Below are 23,272 nucleotides of genomic sequence, written 5' to 3' on the forward strand. Positions count from 1 at the left end.
ACTTATAGATAAGTTTACAAAAGAAAGAGTGAATGTGATGATGTTAGTGAAAGTATGCAAGAAAAGACTACAATTCTTGAGAGATGATGACTTTGAGAACTTGTTCCATAATGTACAAAATCTTTGTGAGGAAAATGATATTAATGTTTTGACATAGAAGATTTGCATTTCGCACCTGGAAAATCAATGCACAAAGGTCTAAGACCCCCAAACTTCCTTACTGGCAAGTAGACCTCTATTTTCAAGTCCTTGGTATGCGCCTAAAAAAATTGAATGATCACTTTAATGAGGTAAAGACCAAGTTACTTCTTTCTATAGCATGTTTGAGTCCAGTTAAAATTTTTCTTCTTTTGACTGGCAACAATTGTAACTTATTTGTATTGATAAATTATGAACGAAATTAATATTGTCTAATATCTATAAGGATTTGGTTGTAACATTTTTTGGGACCTTTTACTCTTTTAAATCTCGACCTTCCCCACAACAGTTCTTGACTTCGCCACTGGTTACTCCCGTACTGCCAATTGGTTTTATATATGGTGGAACCTTAACTTTCTTCATATACACTCCAACTTTATAATTAATTGATAGATTCGTTCAAAGAAAATAAAACAAAAATGATTAGAGCTCGTTTATACGTGTTTTTAAAATCACTGAATGTGTTTTTGCTTACAAGAGTGAGAGATGCTTGCTTATTTATGAATTGTGAACTCTGAAACATTTATTCATTTAGGCTTTATTTATTCTAGAAACTCTAGGACAAATGATGGTGAAGCATATTCATGTTGGTTCCTTTTTTTTTTTTTTTTTTTTTTTTTTTTTTGGGTGTTTTTGTGGTGACCTTGTAGAATCTTTGTAGCTATAGCTTCATTTGGCAAATTGCATGGAACCTTTTTAATTATTTTTATTAAAATATTATTTTCTGTTATGATATTAATTACAGCACATGTGTGATTGTGTTAGTTACTAATAGATTCTATTTAGGACTAGAAGATCCTATCACTTTATGAGTGTATTACTTGCAAGGCAAGGAATCCTATCTAGTTTACTATGAATTAAGGCATTAGGCATGAGGAATAACACACATAGAATTTCTTAACCCCTTCTCTATCTCTCTCTGCTCTACTCTCTCTCATTTCAGTAAAATAGGCCACAACACATTATCAGCACACTCTCATTGTTCCGCTCAGGAATTGAAGGTTTTTCTGCTATAAACTTGTTTACAAGATTTGTCCTAACAATTCAGGTTCTTCTAAAACACAATCTAAATGTTGATGCTTTTTTAGATTGATTGCATGTAACATTCACCAGTGCGCATAACTATAATTTTTGGTTTACCGAATTATATACTCTATTCAAATTATTGGTCACAATTATATTATTCTACTATTGTTATAACTACAATGAATTGAATCTATGGGAATAAGCAAAGAAAAAGGAAGAAAAAAACCTTGTACACAATTATATTATACTATTGTTGGTATATTGTAATGGCAATAGGTTTAAAAAAAAAAAAAAAAAATTTATATATACACCCCAATTCACTTTTAACGTATTATTTATCTTCTTCAGCTATCAAAACCTCTCCGACCCTCTATTGTAGAACAAAACCCTAACCAATGAAACTACAAACATGTTGATTGAGAAAAATTATTTTTAATGAATGAAACACAAAATCGATGTTTTGGAAGCTTCACATGAGGTAAGACTTCTTCTCTTTTATTATTGTTTTAATGATTTTGACGACATCGATAATTATTTAATGTTGCTTTTGCTGCGTTATTCAAGCTTCTATGTTCGTATTCATCTTTTAGGGATCACAGGGTTGCATGAAGAATTAAATACCTAAAATTACCACCAAATATTAAAAATAGACAACATAGGTTTTAATGGTGGAATTGAAAACAACCCACATATGCTTTAAATCCCAGCCGGCACCTTTTGTCAAAATTGCGGTAGGCATCTTTTGTCCAAATTGAAAACTTTATAAGATTTGAGGAATGTGGGGTGTATAGAGAATATGGGGTGCATATAGAAAATGTTAGGTGTATATTGACAATGTGGGGTGTGAAGGTATTATGGGGAAGTATGTGAGGTGTATTAAGATAATTTTTAATTGAAAAAGCAAATGTGGGTTGTATTAAGTATGTGGAGTTTATTCAACAATTTGTGGGGTGTTATATAATAAGCCTAATTTTTTCCCGTATTTTTGTTTTTGTTTGTAAATCCTAGTAGATCTAGGAATATCTCTTATATTCCTATGATTACCTATTAAGATTTGTAATCCTAAAAGGGTAAGGTTTTTGCCTATCCTACTACTATAAATAAAGGCACAATGGGGTGATACAAACACACCTCACAATTAAATCACTCTCTTTTCCCTCTCAATACTACCGGCCCCCTCTCTCTCTAATCCCTTAGATTAGTTTGATCAAATAGGCATACAACACGTTATTAGCATGCTCTTACCAGAAGATGAGGAATTGACGGATCGTAGAAGGAGGCTATCTTCCACAAAATTCAAGGGCTTATATTTGTTTTATGCTAATCGGGTACGCTTAAAATAAAGGAAGATATTTGAAACGTCCACGAAGTATGAAAACATTTCCAATGATGCATGAACCCCTCCATGTTTATATTTTACTTACGATATATATATAGGGGTGTGATATCCACACACCCCATTTTACTTCTCACACACCTTTTTAATTTTCGGCCGTAGGATCAGATAACTTGAAGAAAATCAACGGACATAAATTATTAAGGGGTGTGTGAGAAGTAAAATGAGGTGTGTGGATAGCACACCCCTATATATATTGTATATGTTTCATATATTTGTCAATATATATATATATATATATATATTTGTTTCATGCATTACGCAATTAAATTGCTATTTGGAATTTGTGAGTCAAAGCATATAAATAAATTAGAAGCAATTTATGGTTTTTCTTTGAACCCTAACAATTTCGAAAAAAAAAAAGAAAAAAATTGGACATGATGCGGCACCACCGTCGGCAACCCATGCATAGTCGTTGGCCTGAAGCCTAGCTGTATGGACCACCGCAGTAACCAGGCCTTGACCTGGGGTCAATTTTGAAGAGCCTGAAGCCCCAAGCCCACCAGCTGCTTGGCCTAACTCACCAGCAAGTTTTGCTAGGCCTTGATTTTGTCCTGGCCTATAGCCAACCTACCAGCCCAGTAGGCTGAGTTCCTTTCCTCGGCCCAAAGACCAGGCTACAGCTTCAACTGGGTCTTCAGTGTACTAACCCACAAGCTAGCCTCGGCTGAGCTTGTCCCTGCGCACCCCTTGTCGCCCAATACTAGTAGCCTTGGCTGCTGGGCTTACCCAATCCCCTCGGCCCGTGGCATGTAGCCACATGTGGGTCTTTTTTTTGCAGCCAACTCAAACCCAAATCACTTTTTGGGCTATGTTTTTTGACCCAATGCTAATGTTTGGCATTATTTTGCTTCACGATCAACCCTATTTGATCTTGATCTATTGAATTAATTAAAAGTGACATGTAATCCATTAATCTGATAATGAATCCAAAATTATTGACCTGAAGATCACTTTTGGACATTAACAATTCATTAATTTATTTTTATACTTTGAACCGTTAACATACTTTCATAGTAACGAAGCTTTCACACTTGAGTTCCCGAAGAAACTAAAATCCACTACACTTAAATTAGCATATTGCATTCTGTGTTTCTTACAAGAACCTCACCTTTATGAACTAATCGTTCATAAAAACTAAATTGAATCTGTAGTTTCAAATTTAGTGCCTTTGAAACCTGAAGTTTTCATTCAAAACTTACCACATGAAACCTGTAGTTTTCATGCATAAATTAAACCAATACATGTCTATAGAACCTAAATGTTCTACGATATATGTCTATGGATCACCATATGACTAATCACATTTTTTTGTACCTTTCATTTTAGGGACATGTCGAACTGAACAAGCTAGATTTCACTACTCTAGAAGTATCTAGAAGAAACTACATGGAGTGGGTTCAAGACGTGAAGCTCCATCTTATTGCAAAGGGTATTAGAGCTACCATCGAGGCATCCGTCGACGACAAACTTGTCGACGAAGTTCAGATGGCTAATGCAATAATCTTCATTCGAAGACACATCCATGATGCAATCCAGATCAAGTACCTCGTTGAGGAGGACCCACGCACCCTCTGGCTTTCTCTGGCCGATTTTTTCGATCACCAAAAAGACATCTACTTGCTTGAAGCAAGACACGACTTGCAGCATCTTCGCTTCCAAGAATTTAAGTCTATGAATGAATACAACTCTGAAGTTTCTAAAATCGGATCAATGCTGAAGTTTTGTAAAATGGAACTAACCGAATTAGATTTCCTGGAGAAGACTTATTCGACTTTCCATGCCACCAATATTGTCCTGCATCAAGAATATAGGGCATAGAAGTTCACCAAATTTTCGGATTTGATCTTTGCATTACTTCTCATTGAAAAGCAGAACCAACTTTTGATGACGAATCATCAAGCTTGATCAACTGGCTCGAACGCCACGCCTTGAACACATGTGACCAATTCTAGCAGCCACAAATGATGAAATAATCGTCATGGCCATGGAAATGGGTGGGAAGCCCAACCACGGGCCCAAGGTCAATAGAGTGCCACACCTAAGGGAGGAAATATGACCCAACAGTGTCCACCACTTGCCCTTAAGGCCCTAAACTTCAAGAACAAGGGAAAAGTTCTCATTCAGTTAACTTCTGCTGAAATAGAATGTACTACCACTGTGGATCAAATGATTATTGGTCACGCATATACCGAGCTGACCCCAAGGCTATTGCCAAGTACCATTTTCATCGTGAGTCTAACTTTGCACATGTGGAACATCCGGAAGATGCTACTACATCAATGGAGATATCGGATTTTGAGGAGGGGTCAGCTCCTATAGATGAATAAATTAGACATGGTTTTACGGTGTTTACCCTTAGTGGCCGAACCCACTAGGAGTGGTCGACCTCTCTCCCTTATTTTTCTAGGTTTATGGTTTAATTTTGAACAATTTTTCTAAGTATTTGGAATAATTTGTTTGGTTTTGGTTTGTTTTGAATTATAGATTGTTATCCAATGGATATTATTTTCTCGAATTGCTTATTTGAATGAATGGAATTAATTTTATGCATGTGACAAATTCAATCAAATTATTTTTAGGTATGTCTAGTGGGAAAGTTAGTTGTTTGGCAAATAGTGCAACCACGCACACCATCTTACGTGAACGATACTATTTTACTAACTTAATACCCAAGAAAGCTCATTCGACAACTCTCTCAGGCCCATACAACCTAATTAAAGGATACAGAAAGGTCCGTATCATGTTGTCCAATGGTACAATCATAACCATTAAGGAAGCACTCTATTCTTGACGTTTCAGAATAACGTTGTTGAGTTTTAGAAATATTAGAGATAATCAATATCATATTGAAACCACTGAAGATAATGATTCTGAACTTCTTTGTATCACTTCGTACGAATATGGCCAGAAGCATATTCACGAGAAGTTGGAACAACTCCTGAGTGGGTTGTACATCACAACCATTCGCAGCATAGAAGCCCACCATGTGGTCAGCCATATACCTAAGTTCCAAAACTCTTTGTTACTTTGGAATGACCGTTAGGGACATCCTGAACATGACATGATGCGCCGTATCCTCAAATCATCTCATGGGTATCAATTACCTCCTTACATTGGAGTCCTGCCATGCAAAACGTGTTCTTTAGGGAAGTTGAACACTCAACCCTCACATACAAAACTCATTCATGACCCCTAAGTTTCTTTAGATGATGCAAGGGGATATTTATGGACCTATCCAACTAACATATGGACCGTTTAGATAATTTATGGTGTTGGTTGATGTGTCAACAAGATGATCACATGTTTGCCTATTGTCCACACGTAACGCTGCATTTGCTAAACTCCTAGCACAAATTATTAAGCTAAAGGCTATCCACCCTGATTATCCAATTAAGTCGATTCGACTGGATAACACTGGGGCGTTTACGTCACAAACTTTTGACTATTATTGCATGTCAGTAGGGATTAATGCGGAATATCCTGTACCCCATGTTCACACTCAAAATGGCCTGGAAGAAGCTTTCATAAAGGGTTTTTAATTGATAACTTAGACTTTGGTTATGAGAACCAAACTGCCAGTATCTGCCTAAGGCTATGCAATATTGCACACAACTATGTTGGTCCACCTAAGGCCCACTGCTACCTAACCACATTCACCGTTAAAGTTGGTTACTGGATACAAGCCTGACATTTCACATTTATGGGTGTTTGGGTGCACCATTTATATGTCAATAGCACCAGCACTGCGTACTAAAATGGGTTTATAGAGAAAAATAGGAATCTATATCGGTTATGATTCACCATTAGTTGTTAGCTATTTAGAACCCTTGATAGGAGATCTCTTTACCGCATGTTTTGTGGATTGTCACTTTGATGAGATAATCTTCCCGCCGTAGGGGAGATAAGCATGCTAATGTTCCTGGAGAAAGCCGCGAATTGTTGTGGTATGCTCCCACTATGCCTCATTCAGATCTTCGCACTGCTAAGTTTGAAACTGAGGTGTGCCGAATTATAGATCTTTAGAGCATTGCTCAGAGCATGCCAAATACTTTTACCGAGCTAACAAAGATGACAAAATCACCTATACCAGCTGCAAACGCACCTGCAAAGATAGATGTACCTCGCATACATCAATAACTCGCCTGGGAAGGCCGAACCGTCCTCGAAATTAGGGACGTCGCACCTTCCACGCTGCTGGTACATTGGTAGCTAGGCAATTACCTGCTCCAACCCTGAAGCGTGGTAGGCCACTTGGTTCAAATGATTCACAACCCCGGAAGAGAACCCTAATTTGAATTCAACCATCGCTTACTCATCCATTCCAACACATTAGGTTATTCTAGATTACGTCGATGTCTTAGACGAAACATGCCAGCATGTTGAGAATCGTGATATTTCGGTCCACTATGCAGTATTGGATGAGGTTTAGAATCGGAATGAGATAATCGTCGACGGTGCATTTGCGTACTCAGCAGCTACTGAAATTATGCTTAACAATGACATTGAACCATATTCCATTGATGAATGCCAATGTAAAACCGATTGGTCAAACTGGAAACAATTAATCCATGTTGAACTTGATTCGCTCGCGAAACGCAAAGTGTTTGGACGTATTGTTCCTACAACACCATACGTAAAGCCCGTTGGCTACAAGTGGGATTTTGTGAGGAAGCGTAATGAGAAGAATGAAATAGTACGATACAAAGCACGCCTCATAATGCAAGGATTCTCTTAACACCCTGGGATTGATTACAAAGCACGCCTTGTAATGGATGTTATAACGTTTTGCTACCTAATTAGTTTGGTAGTTTTCGAAAAAATGAATATGCAACTTATGGACGTGGTAACCGTGTGTCTCTATGGGGATCTAGATACGGAAATATACATGAAAGTTCCAGAAGGACTTCCATTGACTGGTTCAAATAGTTCTAGACCACGAAACATTCTCTCAATTAGGTTGAAGAGGTCACTCTACAGATTGAAACAATCTGGGCGGATGTGGTATAACCGTCTTGAGTGAATATTTGACAAGTCAAGGTTATGTGAACAACGACTTATGCCCATGCGTTTTCATAAAGAAGTCACATTCCGGATTTGCAATCGTTGCAATTTATGTCGATGACATGTACCTCATCGGAACTCTTACAGAGCTTGAGGAAATTACTGCGCACTTGAAATCGGAATTTGAGATGAAAGATCTTGGGAAAACTCGATACTGTCTCGGCTTAGAGATCGAGCATTGTTCGGGAATTCTAGTACATCAATCGGACTAGACCGAAAAGGTGTTGCGACGTTTTAATGAGGATAAAATGAAGCCTTCAAGTACACCTATGGTCGTTTGTACTCTAGATGCTAAACAAGATCCCTTCTGTCTAAAGGAGGATGAGGAAGAGATTTTGGAACCCGAAGTTCCTTACCTAAGTGCAATTGGGGGGTTTATTGTACTTGGCTCAATACACTAAATCAAACATCTCATTCGCGTTAATCTTTTGGCTAGATACAGCAATGCGCCCACACGCAAACACTGGAATAGTTTTAAAGACATTTTCTGCTACCTTAAGGGTACGACGGATTTGGGATTGTTCTATACTCGCAAATCTTTGAGTGTTGCCGCCTCCTATGGTTCTTGGATTGATTCTCGCCTTGTTGTTTACGCAGATGCTGGATATCTGTCTGACCCACATAGGGCTCGTTCTCAAATGGGTTATGTCATTACCATTAGAGACACTGCTATATCTTAGAGGTTTACCAAGAAAACGCTAGTTGCGCCTTCTTTAAACCATGCTGAAATTCTCACCCTGCATGAAGTATCGCGTGAGTGCTTTTGGCTAAGAGCATTCATGGAACATATTCGAAGCACTAGTGGTCTTACTTCAGCCGTTCACCTTCCTACGACGCTCTTTGAAGACAATGCAGCATGTATCGAGCAGTTAAAGAAGGGATATATTAAAGGAGACAACACTAAGCATATAGCGCTGAAGTTCTTTTATTCTCACACCAACAACAGTAACAATATCAGAACATTGGAGTCAAGCAAATCCGTTCCCAGGACAACCTGGCCGATCTCTTCACCAAGTCATTGCCCAAGTCTACTTTTGAGAAGCTCGTCCAATGAATCGGTATGCGTAAATTAGCTGAGTTGAATCGCTTATAGTTCTCTAATTTTGAAGTTATGTCTAACTCAGGGGTAGTATCTAGAAGCATACTTACTTGATCTTAATGTACTATTTTTCCTACGGTTAGGACCATTTTTCCCACTGGGTTTTTGCTACCTAACGAGGTTTTAATGAGGCACCCATCCTGGGATGATCATACTTCGTTAAGTTCAATACTTTCGTCCTATTTGATGTTTGTTTTAGACATTATGCATACTTCTCACTTTTTTCCTTAGTCTATGGGTTTTCTCTAGGCCTTGGGTTTTACCATAGCGAGGTTTTGTGAGTTTTACTACCAATGCAAACTTTCTTAAATTTAAAACTCGTGTTCGCCCATTGTGTCGATGACTTCATCAACTATTCTACCTTCTCTGCTGAAGATCTATTGTGATGGTTTGTTGAGTATTTACACACTCAAGGGGGAGTGTTGCAGTCATATTTAGAATAGGAATGTGATTGTGTAAATCCTAGTAGATCTAGGAATATCTCTTATATTCCTATTAGGAGTTGATTATTGATTAAGAGTTGTAATCCTAAAAGGGTAAGGTTTTTGCCTATCATACTACTATAAATAAAGGCACAATGGGGGTGATACAAACACACCTCACAATTAAATCACTCTCTCTTCCCTCTCAATACCGCCGCCCCCTCTCTCTCTAATCCCTTAGATTAGTTCGATCAAATAGGCCTACAATAGATTTTAAGTTTTTATTTTTATTTTTTATTTTTTAAGTTGGCTTTGCTATTTGTTAGGATAGACTATTTTATTTTTCTTTTATTTTGCACACCTTGAGGACAAAGAGTAATTTAAGTTGGGGTTGGAGGGTATTTTTAGGTTTTTAATTTTTGTGTCAGTAAAATTTTCAACAATTTGAGTTAATATTCATAGATTATTTTAGTTAGAACAAATGGACAGAGTGAAAGTTAATCCCCCATTCGAGTCTTTTTTATTTATTTTTGCTTAGACACTAGTTCAAGTGTTATATTTTGAAAATTTGCACATTCACACCAACATGGTTTGTGGGGAGTCGGATTAGAACCTGTATACCTTTTTTTTTGTTTGATTAATTTTTTAATTTTTGTTCTATATAAATTAATTTTTAAATTGACACACCCCGACCAAGAATATCCACTAGGACTTCGAATCGAGTTGTGTTGGCCGACACTTGGAAGGTGACGAAGTCATAAAGTATAGTGATGTGGAAAATGTAAATTTTAACCTAAAAGTTCCTAAAGACAAGAGTGCGCTGTGAGCGAGAATTGACCCATTTCAAGCGTGATGTTAGAGCATAAGTAAAGTATAGTAGTGTGGGTAAGGATCAGACCTTCAGAGGTAGTCACCTATACTGAGATTCGCCAAGAATCCTCGTCGATACGAACTTTCAGCAGCTAAAACCTGGAGGGGCGAAAAACAGAAGGGTGAGTGGGCAAAAACATAGCTTTAGAAAATACATTTCTCTTTTCTGAAAATAATAACCCTTCACTGTAAAACCCGTATAGTTTCTAAAAAATAATACTACGTATATAAAAATCTTGTTCAAAAGCAATGTAAAACAAAGTATATGCCATGTCAAGTATCTCATCAGTAAATATGTAAGCGAGGTGATATAAATCAATGTAAAAATGATATGCCAGCCGGAGTCACCTAATGTGACCTGTACGGCTTTAAACCTGCACACGAGTCGGAACCACCTAATGTGGTATGTACGACAGGCTGGGTGTAAATAAGTACACTCAAGTGCTATGATCACGTGAAGGCTGTGCAAAGTATCGCAAGTCACCTACGAGTCGGAACCACCTAATGTGGTATGTACGACAAGTTGGCACCTGCCTCGAATCCAAGGTGAGCTTACGGTGCAAGAGGTGAATTATCACATGAAGGCTAGGCCCTGGCCACGGGTGGAGCACTAACACCAGGGTGCAGGACAATGAGCTCTATGTGCATCAACTCATAACCAACTACCATGCAACCATACCATCAATATGTACTCACCTGAACTTACCTGGGCCTCTACAGTATCATGCAATGTTATGAACAACTATACTAATGCATATGCTAAAATGTAAAGCAATTATGACATGGCATTTTAAACGAAATTCCATTTAAAATAGTTTATGGGAAATGTATATAGAAAACCAAAAGCCCACTCACCTGGAGTCCGCGCTACAACTCCCTAGTACGAATATCGAGGCGTCACGAACGATCGCTGCCTAGAACAAATATTCAGTCACGTCTCAGAATTCTTATCGATAAAACACATAACTTACATAAAACACATCCCTAAGGACGTTCTAAAATGATTTGAGACTCATCGACCAAAAGTCAACCGTTGGTCAAAGATCGACTGTAGGGTCCACAACGCTACGTAACTCGATCCAGAAGATCTGCATCTCAGATTTTTGATCTGTGACTTCCAAAGATACACACTATGCTTCTACAACATCATATTAAAATTTCATTATGATCCAATGCTTGGATCTCTGTCAATTGCAAATTCAAGTGGCAGTTAACGTTTTATTTTATGAACTTACAAATCCAATTCAGGAAGATCCGTACATCGGATTCTTGATCCGTAAGTTCCTAATGTCCTCAAATATTACGTACTATAACGTATTAAAGTTTGGTATCAATCCAACGATCGGATCGTCACTTCAAATAATAATCAACTGATGTGCCATAATGAAACTAGGTTCACAATAATCAATTCACATCATATGGATATCAAATATGAACTTAGGACATTTAATAGGACTTAGAACGACATCATCAGTCCGTTAGCCACACTCCGCCGCGGGTGACGGTCGGCCATCCCATCTCACTGGAAAATTTAACTATTTCTAAAATTTCTCAAATTTCATAGAAATAAAGATGTCAATGAGTGGAGCAACTTTCATACCTGTGAGTCTGTGACTAAGTCCAATTTGGCAGGGAAAAGCCCCAATTCAACGAAAATCCGCTGGAAACCCTATAAAAGGTGTGCTTCGATTCGTCGATTCCAAAGCTCCACCGCCCCAACCACCGGTTGGGTCTTGTTCTTGGGTCCAAGGGAAGGCTAGTGATGGTGGTATTCGTAAGAAATAGTTGCTCAATTGGTGGATCTTAAGCAATGGCATCCGCGACACCCACGGTTATTTCCTTCATGAATCTCAACCAATTCGTGTCGATTTTAGCTAGTAATGGATGGTGGGGTGTGGTGCTGAAGTTTGGAGGTGGTGAACGAGTGAAAATCACTTGAAAATTTGATGGGTATCACCAGAAAACTTCACCAGTTTGAAACCCGGTTGTTGTGGGTGTACGGGTCGGATTGGTTGGGTGCTCTGCACCTTCATCCTTTCCCCTCATTTCCTTCTCTCTGGTTGGTCACTCATTCTTTCTCTTCTTTCTGATTGAGTGTCTCACCCCTCATTTTCCTCTTTTATTTTTCATCTCCATCGCCCATCCTTTCTTCCTTTTAATCTAGACCACACACGTGGCTTCCAGATTTTGCTTCAAAATTCTGGAGCTTTCTTGAAATTAATTAATTTACTAAAATGTCCCCAACTTTAAACGTTAATAACTCCTTCATTATAACTCCAAATTGCGTTCCGTTTGTGCCCACGTGTTCGTAACAACAAGTAATACGAGGATATGCCCAGAAAACGAGTCTTACGTGACACGACATGGCAGTCAACAAAAGTCAACACTTTGTCTCGAAGGGCATTTTCATAAATTCACTTTTTAAAATTATATAAACTGTAAAATTGGGAACGGGTCATTACAACCTACCCTCCTTTAAAAAAAATTCGTCCCCGAAATTTAAAATACTTGCTAAATGTAAAATACTTGAAAATAGGGAGAAAATATGTATGTAAATACATACACAAGGAAGAAATCGAGTTAGAGTGGCTGTATAAAGAGAATGCCATTCGGTCGCGATCGGATTGCAATTATTCCTCTTTTATGCCTCGAAGCTCATACCTTCTTCCTTATTCGATAATGTAGTAGTATAATACCGTATAAACCGTAAGGTTAAAAACACCAATTATTGCATATTAACATAAGAAAAAAAAAATATACATGTAATAAAATATCAAAAATAGAGTTATATATATATATATATATATATATATAAACGTACGATTCAAGTATTTGTGTTTAGTTTAAAACCAAGAGTGGAAATAATTCACCCAAAATTTGTAATAATAGAATTACCCATGTAAATAAAATAAAGTAGTAGAAAAATATATGCACGAGAAATCAAAACTCAAAATGAAAATGGACCTCGCCAAACATTCGTCGTGTCACAAACTTCGAGGATGAGTCCAAACCATAGCTAACTGGTAAATGTTGCTGTAGATGAGTTGTCTTGCCCACTTGCTTAGTGAATCCAACAATTAAGCCATCGATCTTACAATCTATAGTCTTTAATGCCGATAACTCATCGTCTTCTCAATAAGCTAGTGAGAAGTTCTCGAGGATGCCAAAATATGGTTTTGCTCCTCATGTGCGAATATGCCTAGATCGTCCGATTCATGCCTCAGTCGCGATACCGTACTATCCTAGAGCACACCAAACTAGTTGTTAGAAGTGTTTCAGCGTCCATGTTTCCACAACAATAAGACCCTAGAGTGAAGCAGTGGAAATATATGTAGAGACGAACACTTATCGCAAAATATTTCCTTCGTGACTAATCGCTGGAGTTGCTCTTCAAATTGAAAAGATTTAACCTCTGAAATCCTGAATTAGAGAAACCATATCTCTGACGACATCCTTCCAATGGTTCCTGCTAGCATCGATATGAAACTGGCGCACGCATCTGCCGAGTTGACCTATCGTGAATTCCTCATTGATTGAGCGAGAAATCATGTCGAGAAGGCTAAAAGAACACTCAAGAATTTGAGAGTCAAAGCAAGTTAAGTATATCTAGATTGATTGCCTACCATCACACTACAAAAACAACTTTTGGAATATTTAATCACCAACGGTAAAGATCCATTCAACAGAGTATTTGACGGGTGATTGAAGAATTAATGATCACAACTAGATTTCAATATCCAAGCAATTCTTCGGAACAGTCTACTTGTCTTTGAACTAATACAAACTGCAGTAGAGTTGACACGTACCCAAAGTTGACTAGAATGTCTTCCCAGCACAAAGGAGTGAATATGAAGTCACGGTCAGAAAAGATGCCGATCGAAATGCCAGAAAATCCGATAAATTCAAGAATGGGTAATTTTACCAAGTGGTCTAAAATGTAGTCCCTCTGAACCAACGAAAAATGGGTTGACTTGTCAAATCGATCTATAAACATCGAAACATTATTGTAATCTCCACATGTACAAGATACCTCGTACCAGGAGCTTACGGTGATATTTCCCATTTGCATTTGGATACAAAAAGTGATTGTAACCATTCAATGATTTCTTGATGGGTTAGAGGTAACGTCATATCAATACTCATGAACTTCAACTGGAATAGGATAAGGAAGACTGAAAATGTTTAGGGGTAAAAACAACTCTTACTACGATGCTTAATGATTACATTTGCATAACTAGGATCATCCACGATAGTGGAATCATAAACGTCGATTTAGTTCTTCCAATGCTACTGTTAGAAACTTAGATCTTTCCAAAAGTAAGTGAAATTGGGAAGTTCTAAGGTTAATAAAGATTTTGGACATATTTCTCCACAGAGAAGTACCATTCGGTTTTTCAGATGGAAATGACAATTGTTGACTCTAGGTCATATATATGATGGTTCATTTTGAACGATTCTACCGTTGGGAAATGTAAGCAATACTCTACCATACTGCCTCTGCACAGTTGAAATATCCAAGGAACACATCATCATGGATTTTCAAAATGATCAACGTCATTGAAAAGTGTAAGCGGTGGTGAGGTGAGAACAACAATTCGGTTGCTAGAAACTTTATTCATAATCAACACCCCAAGCTTAACTAACTTTCCTTGGCCGATAAGTGAAGAAAAACACTATAGCTGAAAATTGCTAACCAATTGTCGATAAACTCGACAAGACTAAAGATATCTCAAGTCTCACAACACTTTGTGAGAATTTCGACCTTCTTCCTCTAAACTCTTTTTGGAAAGAAAGAGTATCGTCTGCGAAGATCACATCTCCCAAGATAAGTATCAATCAAAACTAATGTTTGAGAAATTTAGTCACACTATCGAAGCAGATAAGGAAGTTGTCGAAAAGACTACTACGAAGTCGTCAGGTTATGGAAGAAAACTCAAGTTACAAAGGGTGGGTCAGCTACATCATCAGCTCGAGGTAGGGGATAACGGTTTTTAATCGTCACCCAAGGAAGTTACTAAAATCTAGGTATGATCCTAAGGTTCGAAGTTCCCTAGATAAGGAGCTTGGTTGAATAAATTCCTAATCGGTAAGCTTTAGTAACTAAGTTCTTCCAAACAATAGGAGTTGCTCGAAAAGATGCAAGGGAACTACTGTAGTATGAGAAAGTGGATCGATGATAATATCTCAGGTAAGACTTTGGGATATGACGCTTGAATGTACGTCCTCAAAACGTACCATAATACTTCCTTTCACTACGCCACGTACTAATAGGTATTCATAACTTCCTCGATATTCCATTCACTCTAACAATGAGACATTAACCCGTACTTCGTTGCTACTGTCTACTTGTGAAGGTGATCGAAAAGGTGGCTAGTCGGAGAGGTTATGTTTACCTAGATAGGTGATAAGGTAAAAACAATTAGGAGTTTACTATCCTAATACAATGTTTACTCATAACTTTCTGAGATTTAGTTTCTTCAGCTCCAGCAGTCACTTGTTAATTAGTCCATTAGTCGCGCGCTAATTAATGGATAGTCCGGCTAGCTAGTGAGCGGTTCTTTCGAGCGAGAAGCGGGCCGGGCCCCACGGGCGGGCATCTCCCGCAACGCTCCTCCTTGCCCCCATCCAAGGGTCACCTTTGGATGTTGTCGTGACGCTTTGGTTACGAAGGTTGCCGGGGTCTGGGGGAAGTGCGATAATCAAGGTAGAAACCTTGCTGTTAACTGGATGCCCTAGCCCAGCGACCAAAGACTTGCATGCGGAGCTCAAGAAAACAAGTAAACTAACTTCACGGGTAAGGATCGTCTGTGCTATGACTTTTTCTTACTCGATAGTGAACTGCGCCGGCCAAAGGTGAAGGAGATTGAGTGGTTCTTCCTTTCATTTATAAGTGTTAGTTCTTCCATATTTAGATATGGCCAGATGACCAGTGTCAAAAGCTTCTTCTTGTGCAAAAGTAAAGCAGCGGAGAAGATCTTATGACATTTTGATATTATTTGTTACCCTGAAACTGTGAACTGACATTCTGGTATAAAGGTATCACTCCCAGATACTAGCACCTGTGTCCTGTATCAGAAATCATACTGATTGAATACTGGTTGATAGTTCCTGGATAACGGACAATATCATCAATTAGTAACACCACCATAGGCTGATTACATGCTAGAGCTCGCTTGGGTGGGTTGTTTTGGACGACTAATAAGGAACTGGTCATGTGAGAGGGTTCCATTATTTTAGAGGGAATACTCACTACTTTGAAGATTTTGTACTAATCATAGGTATAATAACTCGTACTTCGGTGCCTATACTCATCAAAATGACGAGTACATCACCAAAAGAAGTTTGGAAACTAGTATTGGTTAAGATGTCCCAAAGCCGGAAAGAGGAATTTATTAATAATCTACTTTAGAACGGCTTAAATGGAAGTCAATCTTTCTCCTGAAGATCCGAAATGATAATTAGTGCGTTTAAGAAGGCTAGTATTATAGGAAACCATAAGTGACTATCCCCCAGATGCTCTTACATCAAGTGCTACCCTTTAAGCACCACATTGTCACTCAAGACAATTCTGGAATCTTGATGAAGTAACTCCATAGGAATCCTAATAAATGGTATGCTAACGATTACTGCCAAGGAATCAAAATCAGTTCTAGTTTCCTATCTCGAAAAGATTGATAATGATGGCGTGAAAATAATGATGGCATTGATTTACAGTTCCCTAGTGATCCACCGATATCGATACATTAGCCCTGCTTTAGGGCCATCAACTTGTCCTAAATCTACATCTTTCCTTGGTAGGGGAGTTCTTCACTTTAAGTCCAAAAACGTTTGCCAAAGTGATCTTCTAAAATATTGACAAGTCGACAAAACTGCCCAAAACCTAGGAAAAGCTAACATATTTTTCGTATTCAACGAGGTGGCAAAATTCGGAAATTAGGTTCAAAAATCAAGAATGTTTACATCACGCATGTGATGAACGCACTACTACCCAACTTATGCTCTGATACCAAACTGACACACCCCAACCTGGAATGTCCACTAGGACTCCGAATCGAGCTGTGCTGGCCGACACCTGGAAGGTGACGAAGCTATAAAGTATAGTGATGTGGAAAATTTGAATAAATTTTAACCTAAAAGTTCCTAAAGACAAGAATGCACTGTGAGCGGGAATGGACCCATTTTACGCGCGACGTTAGAGCATAAGTAAAGTACAGTAGTGTGGGTAAGGATCATACCCTCAAAGGTGGCCACCTATACTGAGATTCGCCAAGAATCCTTGTCGATATGAACTTTTAGCAGCTAAAACCTGGAAGGGCGAAAAACAGAAGGGTGAGTTTGCAAAAACAAAGCTTGAAAACACATTTCTCTTTTCTGAAAATAATAACCCCTCACTGTAAAACCCGTATAGTTTCCCGAAAATGGATGCAAAATCCAACAGAAAATGGATGCAGTGGCGGATATAGTAAGCGACAGAATTGCCAACGTCAAGAAATGAATTTTCCGATACAAAATATTCTAAAACCAACAGAAATTGTGTCGGATATAACTGACAGAGAATATACTAATAATAAATAAATAAAAGCATTTTTGTTGGCTAAAATCGATAAAAAATACTAAAACCGACAGAACTTGTGTCGGATATAACCGACAGAGAATTTGTTAATAAGAATAAATAAAAGCATTATTGTCGGATAAAACTGACAGAAAATATATTAATAATAAAAAAAATATAAACCACTTTCTGCATTTTCCATATCCTTCCATATTCACTGCATTCATTGCACTTTCTGCATTTTCAACCTGTTTGACAACATGTTTCAAATCCTTCCACATTCACTGCACTTTCTGCATTTTCCATATTCAACCTATTTTCACATCCTTCCTCTCTAATGACAACATGTTTGGCAGGGAAAGAATTTGTATGGACTATTTATCTTAAACAACATCCATTATTGTTTGCTTCTTACAGTTATCTTAAATAAATGTGCATGAACTCATGTCTAGCACACGCATATACCTTGAGCAACAATTTTCCGTCGCTTCCTCCTATACTTCGTGACCTCGCTGGCCGTATTTGAGGTGTCTCGAGCAGCATTAGCACCATAATGATGTGCTAACCGTTCTGAGCGACGACATCACTCGTAACACCACCGCCAACAGCATCCAACCCATTGAAACAAACAACACAAAATTATTCAAGTTTTTCAATCAGCTCTCGCCCGGGTAACTACTAACTACTAACAAATTTTAGCAAGTTTAAATTCGTACCCACAGTTCCCCATATGAGAGACCGAAAGAGAGAGAGACATAAAGACAACGAAAGTGTTACCTTCTTCTTGTCCGACAACGATAAGAATTGGAGTCATCGGAGCGCTTCGCCATATTCGAGATAGCTAAAGCTAGGGTTTCTGAACTTTGGTTGCAAGTGTTGAACTGGAAGTAAATGAAGAGAGAAGAGAAGGAGAAGGAAATTAGGAGAGGAGAAAAGGGGGATGAGAAGGGAGAAGGCACTGGCGCAAGGAAGAGATGGAGGGTTTTCTTTTGGAAAATTTCATTATTGTCGATTAAAATCGACAGAAACATTTTTTTAAAATATAAAAGCCACATAAACATTTTCATTATTGTCGGTTAAAACCGACAGAAAAAAAATAAAAAATAAAAAAAAACAAAAACAAGGCGGCAAAAATCCCCCAACATTCCCTCCCAATATTTTAAATTCCCTCCCAAAATTTTAATTTCCCCCCCCAAAATTTTGTTACGATTTTAAAAAATAAAATAATAATTGTTTGGTTTAATAAATAAATAAATAAATAAATAATATGTATTTAAATAGAATACATTTTAAAATATTAAATAAATAATTGTTTGGTTTAATAGATAATAACCCATGTAAAATATGCAATAAAGAAACAAAAAGATAATTGTACAATGAAAATGTAATCACACAAACTAAATATTGTCTAATCAATACTTGAAAAACATAAATAAAAATTTAGCACAAATTACTTTTCCCACTAAAAATTTAGGCAAATTTAATGGAGATATTCATTCTACGAAACTAGTTTCAATGATCGAACCGTCAAACTTGTTTGTAGATACTACAAGATCGCATACGTAAAAAATCGTAAAAAATAAACATTCAGAGATTATGTAACAGAACAAAAGTTTTCGACGACTATAAACGAAAAATCATAATTTAACGGTTATTTTAGCTCCAATTTTAATGAATTTTTTACAGATATACACCTCAACCCTATAAGAATGCAATGAATAAATTTGATCTTCAATTTAAAAAATTTACACTAGTGGATACCACAAAGCTTATTTTATACTTAATGGAAGTATAACATTAACTCTTAAGTGTTTATTTAATCTACTGTTTTGACACGATACACATACTACAAAACTTTTTTCAATGATCTAACCGTCAAACTTGTTTGTACACACTCCGAGATTGTCACATCCCGACCCGGGCGGGATCATTTCCCGAGCCCGCTCCACCACCGTAGCACGATATTGTCTGCTTTGAGCTTACCATTCCCTCACGGTTTTGTTTTTGGGAACTCACGAGCAACTTCCCAGTGGGTCACCCATCATGGATTGCTCTAGCCCCCTTCTCGCTTAACTTCGGAGTTCCAACGGAACCCGAAGCCAGTGAGCTCCCAAAATGCCTCGTGCTAGGTAGATATGGGAATATGCATATAAGGATCACTCCCCTGGGCGATGTGGGATCTTACAATCCACCCCCCTTAGGGGCGCGACGTCCTCGTCGGCACACCATAGCCAGGGTTAGGCTTTGATACCAAACTGTCATATCCCGACCCGAGACGGACCACTTCCCAGGCCCGCTCCACCACCGTAGCACGATATTGTCCGCTTTGGGCTTACCATTCCCTCACGGTTTTGTTTTTGGGAACTCATGAGCAACTTCCCAGTGGGTTACCCATCATGGGATTGCTCTAGCCTCCTTCTCATTTAACTTCGGAGTTCCAACAGAACCCGAAGCCAGTGAGCTCCCAAAAGGCCTCGTGTTAGGTAGGGATGGGAATATACATATAAGGATCACTCCCCTGGGCGATGTGGAATGTCACAATCCACCTCTCTTAAGGGCCCGACGTCCTCGTCGGCACACCACGGCCAAGGCTAGGCTCTGATACCAAATTGTCACATCCCGACCCGGGACGGATCACTTCCCTGGGCGATGTGGGATTTTACAGAGATCACATACGTAAAAAATCACAAAAAACAAACATTCAGAGATTAGGTAACAGAACAAAAGTTTTTGACGGTTATAAATGAAAAATCATAATTTAACGATTATTTTAACTTCAATTTTGATATTTTTTTACAGCTACACTCCTCGACCCTATAAGAATTCATTAAATGAATTCGATCTTCAATTTAAAATATTTACACTGGTGGATACCACAAGTCTTACTTTATACTTGATGGAAGTATAATATTAACTCTAAGTGTTTGTTTAATCTATTGTTTTGACGCGATATGCATTCTACAAAACTTTTTTCAATGATCCAAACGTCAAACTTATTTGTACACACTCTGAGATTGCATACGTAAAAAATTGTAAAAAACAAACATTCAGCGATTACGTAACGGAACAGAAGTTTTCGACGGTTATAAACAAAAAATCTCAATTTAACGGTTATTTTAACTCCGATTTTAATTATTTTTTACAGCTACACTCCTCGACCCTAGAAAAATGCAATGAATAAATTTGATCTTCAATTTAAAATATTTACACTAGTGGATACCACAAAAACTTATTTTATACTTAATAGAAGTATAATAACATTAACTCTTAAGTGTTTATTTAATCTACCGTTGTAACGCGATACACATTATACGAAACTTTTTTCAAGGATCTAACCATCAAATTTGTTTGTACACACTCTAAGAACGCATACGTAAAAAATCACAAAAAACAAACATTCAAAGATTAGGTAACAGAACAAAAGTTTTCGACGTTATAATCGAAAAATCACAATTTAACGGTTATTTTATCTCCGATTTTGATGATTTTTTTACAGCTACACTCCTTGACCCTATAAGAATGCATTGAACGAATTTGATCTTCAATTTAAAATATTTACACTGGTGGATACCACAAGTCTTACTTTATACTTGATGGAAGTATAATATTAACTTTAATTGTTTGTTTAATCTACCGTTTTGAAACGATATGCATTCTACAAAACTTTTTTCAACGATCAAACCATCAAACTTATTTGTACACACTCCAAGATTGCATACATAAAAAAATTGTAAAAAATAAACATTCAGAGATTACGTAACGGAACAAAAGTTTTCAACGGTTATAAACGAAAAATCACAATTTAACAGTTATTTTAGCTCCGATTTTAATGATTTTTTACAATTACACTCCTCAACCCTATAAGAATGCAATGAATAAATTTGATCTTCAATTTAAAATATTTACACCAGTGAATACCACAAAATCTTATTTTATACTTAATGGAAGTATAACATTAACTCTTAAGTGTTTATTTAATCTACTGTTTTGACACGATACACATTCTACGAAAACTTTTTTCAATGATTTAACCGTCAAACTTGTTTGTACACACTCCAAGATCGCATACGTAAAAAAATAAAAAACAACAAACATTCAGAGATTAGGTACCAGAACAAAAGTTTTTGACGATTATAAACGAAAAATCACAATTTAACGGTTATTTTAGCTCCGATTTTGATGATTTTTTACAGCTACACTCCTCGACCCTATAAGAATGCAATGAATAAATTCGATCTTCAATTTAAAATATTTATGCTAGTGGATAAATCTTATTTTATACTTAATGGAAGTATAACATTATCTCTTAAGTGTTTGTTAAATCTATCAATTTGATAGGATATGCATTCTACGAAACTAGTTTCAATGATCCAACCATCAGATATGATTGTATATACTCCGAGATAGCATGTGTAAAAAATCGCAAAAAAAAAAAAAAAAAAAACATTAAGAGATTATTTTGGCGGCCGTTCAAAATTTTGCTTTGTTCGTGTCGATTATATCCAACAGGGCCATAAGTGAAAAAAAAATTGTTCATGTGTGTTTATGTGCCAGACAATGTCCTTTATGACGCATTGAAAAAAATTGTTTGAATTTCTTTGTATCTTGTTGCTTGCCTGTGAGGGAGCATAATCCTTATTACAAAAATGATAGAGCTTCAGATTGTAGTCTGTTATTATTCTCTCAGAAAATTTATGACTTGTGGGAATTGGGTTTATTAGACTTTAGGGTCAAGAGTGAAAAAAAAATAATATTTAAAATATGTGTTTATTTATTTATTTTTAAAGTTGCATGTTTTAGGTGTATGTTATTGCTTGAACATCACGAGGAGAATATGCATTAAGAAAACTTAATTAACCCTTAAAGTTCCATGTTTTAACACATAAGTAATTCGTAGAACTGCATAGGATTGTTAATGGTGACGGCTAAACCCTAGTGCTTTTCACATTTGATTTCTCTCTGAAACTTTTTTTTATTTTATCTCTCATTGCCGATTTTTGTTAGTCAAATTTAATTATTTTATTTTTTGTTCTTTTACTTTAATTCACAATTTCAAATATTTTCCAAGATTTATGTTGTATACTTAACTAAGAATTGGTTTCAAACACAAATTATTCATATTGATCCTATAGAGAAGGACCTTACTTGAACTGTTTATACTATAATAACCTTGTTATCTTGCAAGTATTTTTATGTGTTTTAATTCCTACTTTTGCAAGTGGTGAAAATCCTACCACTCTTAACATCAGGATGTTTGAATATGAATTAGTTTGCTAGTCTAGTCTAATCTGTTCCTGTCCAGTCTAGTCTAGTTCGCTATAATTGCTGTTTTGCTTGAAAGCTCGATTGAATTGTCTAGCCTTATCGGCCTAATAGAGCTTGCATCCACATCTACTTGTTGGTAACTCATGTCATGTACCGCCATGAATTTGACACGGTGATGAGTCGATATTTTACTATATATTGTACCTTATTCTTAGTATTAATTTATTTGTTATTTTGGTAAAATTTGGATACTTTGATTTATATTCTTAATGTAGGACATTCGACTTCCTCTGGAGCAAAAAGTGATCAAACGGATGAATTTTGGAGTGATTCGAATTGGAGGATATTCGTGTGCCTTTCAAGATGATTATATTAAAATT

At 37.0% G+C, this 23,272-nt stretch overlaps 1 protein-coding gene across 1 annotated transcript; it reads left to right on the plus strand.

Annotated features, from left to right (window-relative positions):
• The first annotated feature begins 4,009 nt into the window (after positions 1–4,009).
• Positions 4,010–4,441, plus strand: LOC137732738 (uncharacterized). The gene has a single exon (XM_068472019.1). It carries the CDS (start codon positions 4,010–4,012, stop codon positions 4,439–4,441), a length of 432 nt encoding a protein of 143 aa, XP_068328120.1.
• The last annotated feature ends 18,831 nt before the right edge of the window (positions 4,442–23,272 follow it).

Source organism: Pyrus communis, chromosome 4 (assembly GCF_963583255.1).
Source record: "Pyrus communis chromosome 4, drPyrComm1.1, whole genome shotgun sequence".
In the NCBI taxonomy this organism is placed as follows: Eukaryota; Viridiplantae; Streptophyta; class Magnoliopsida; order Rosales; family Rosaceae; genus Pyrus; species Pyrus communis.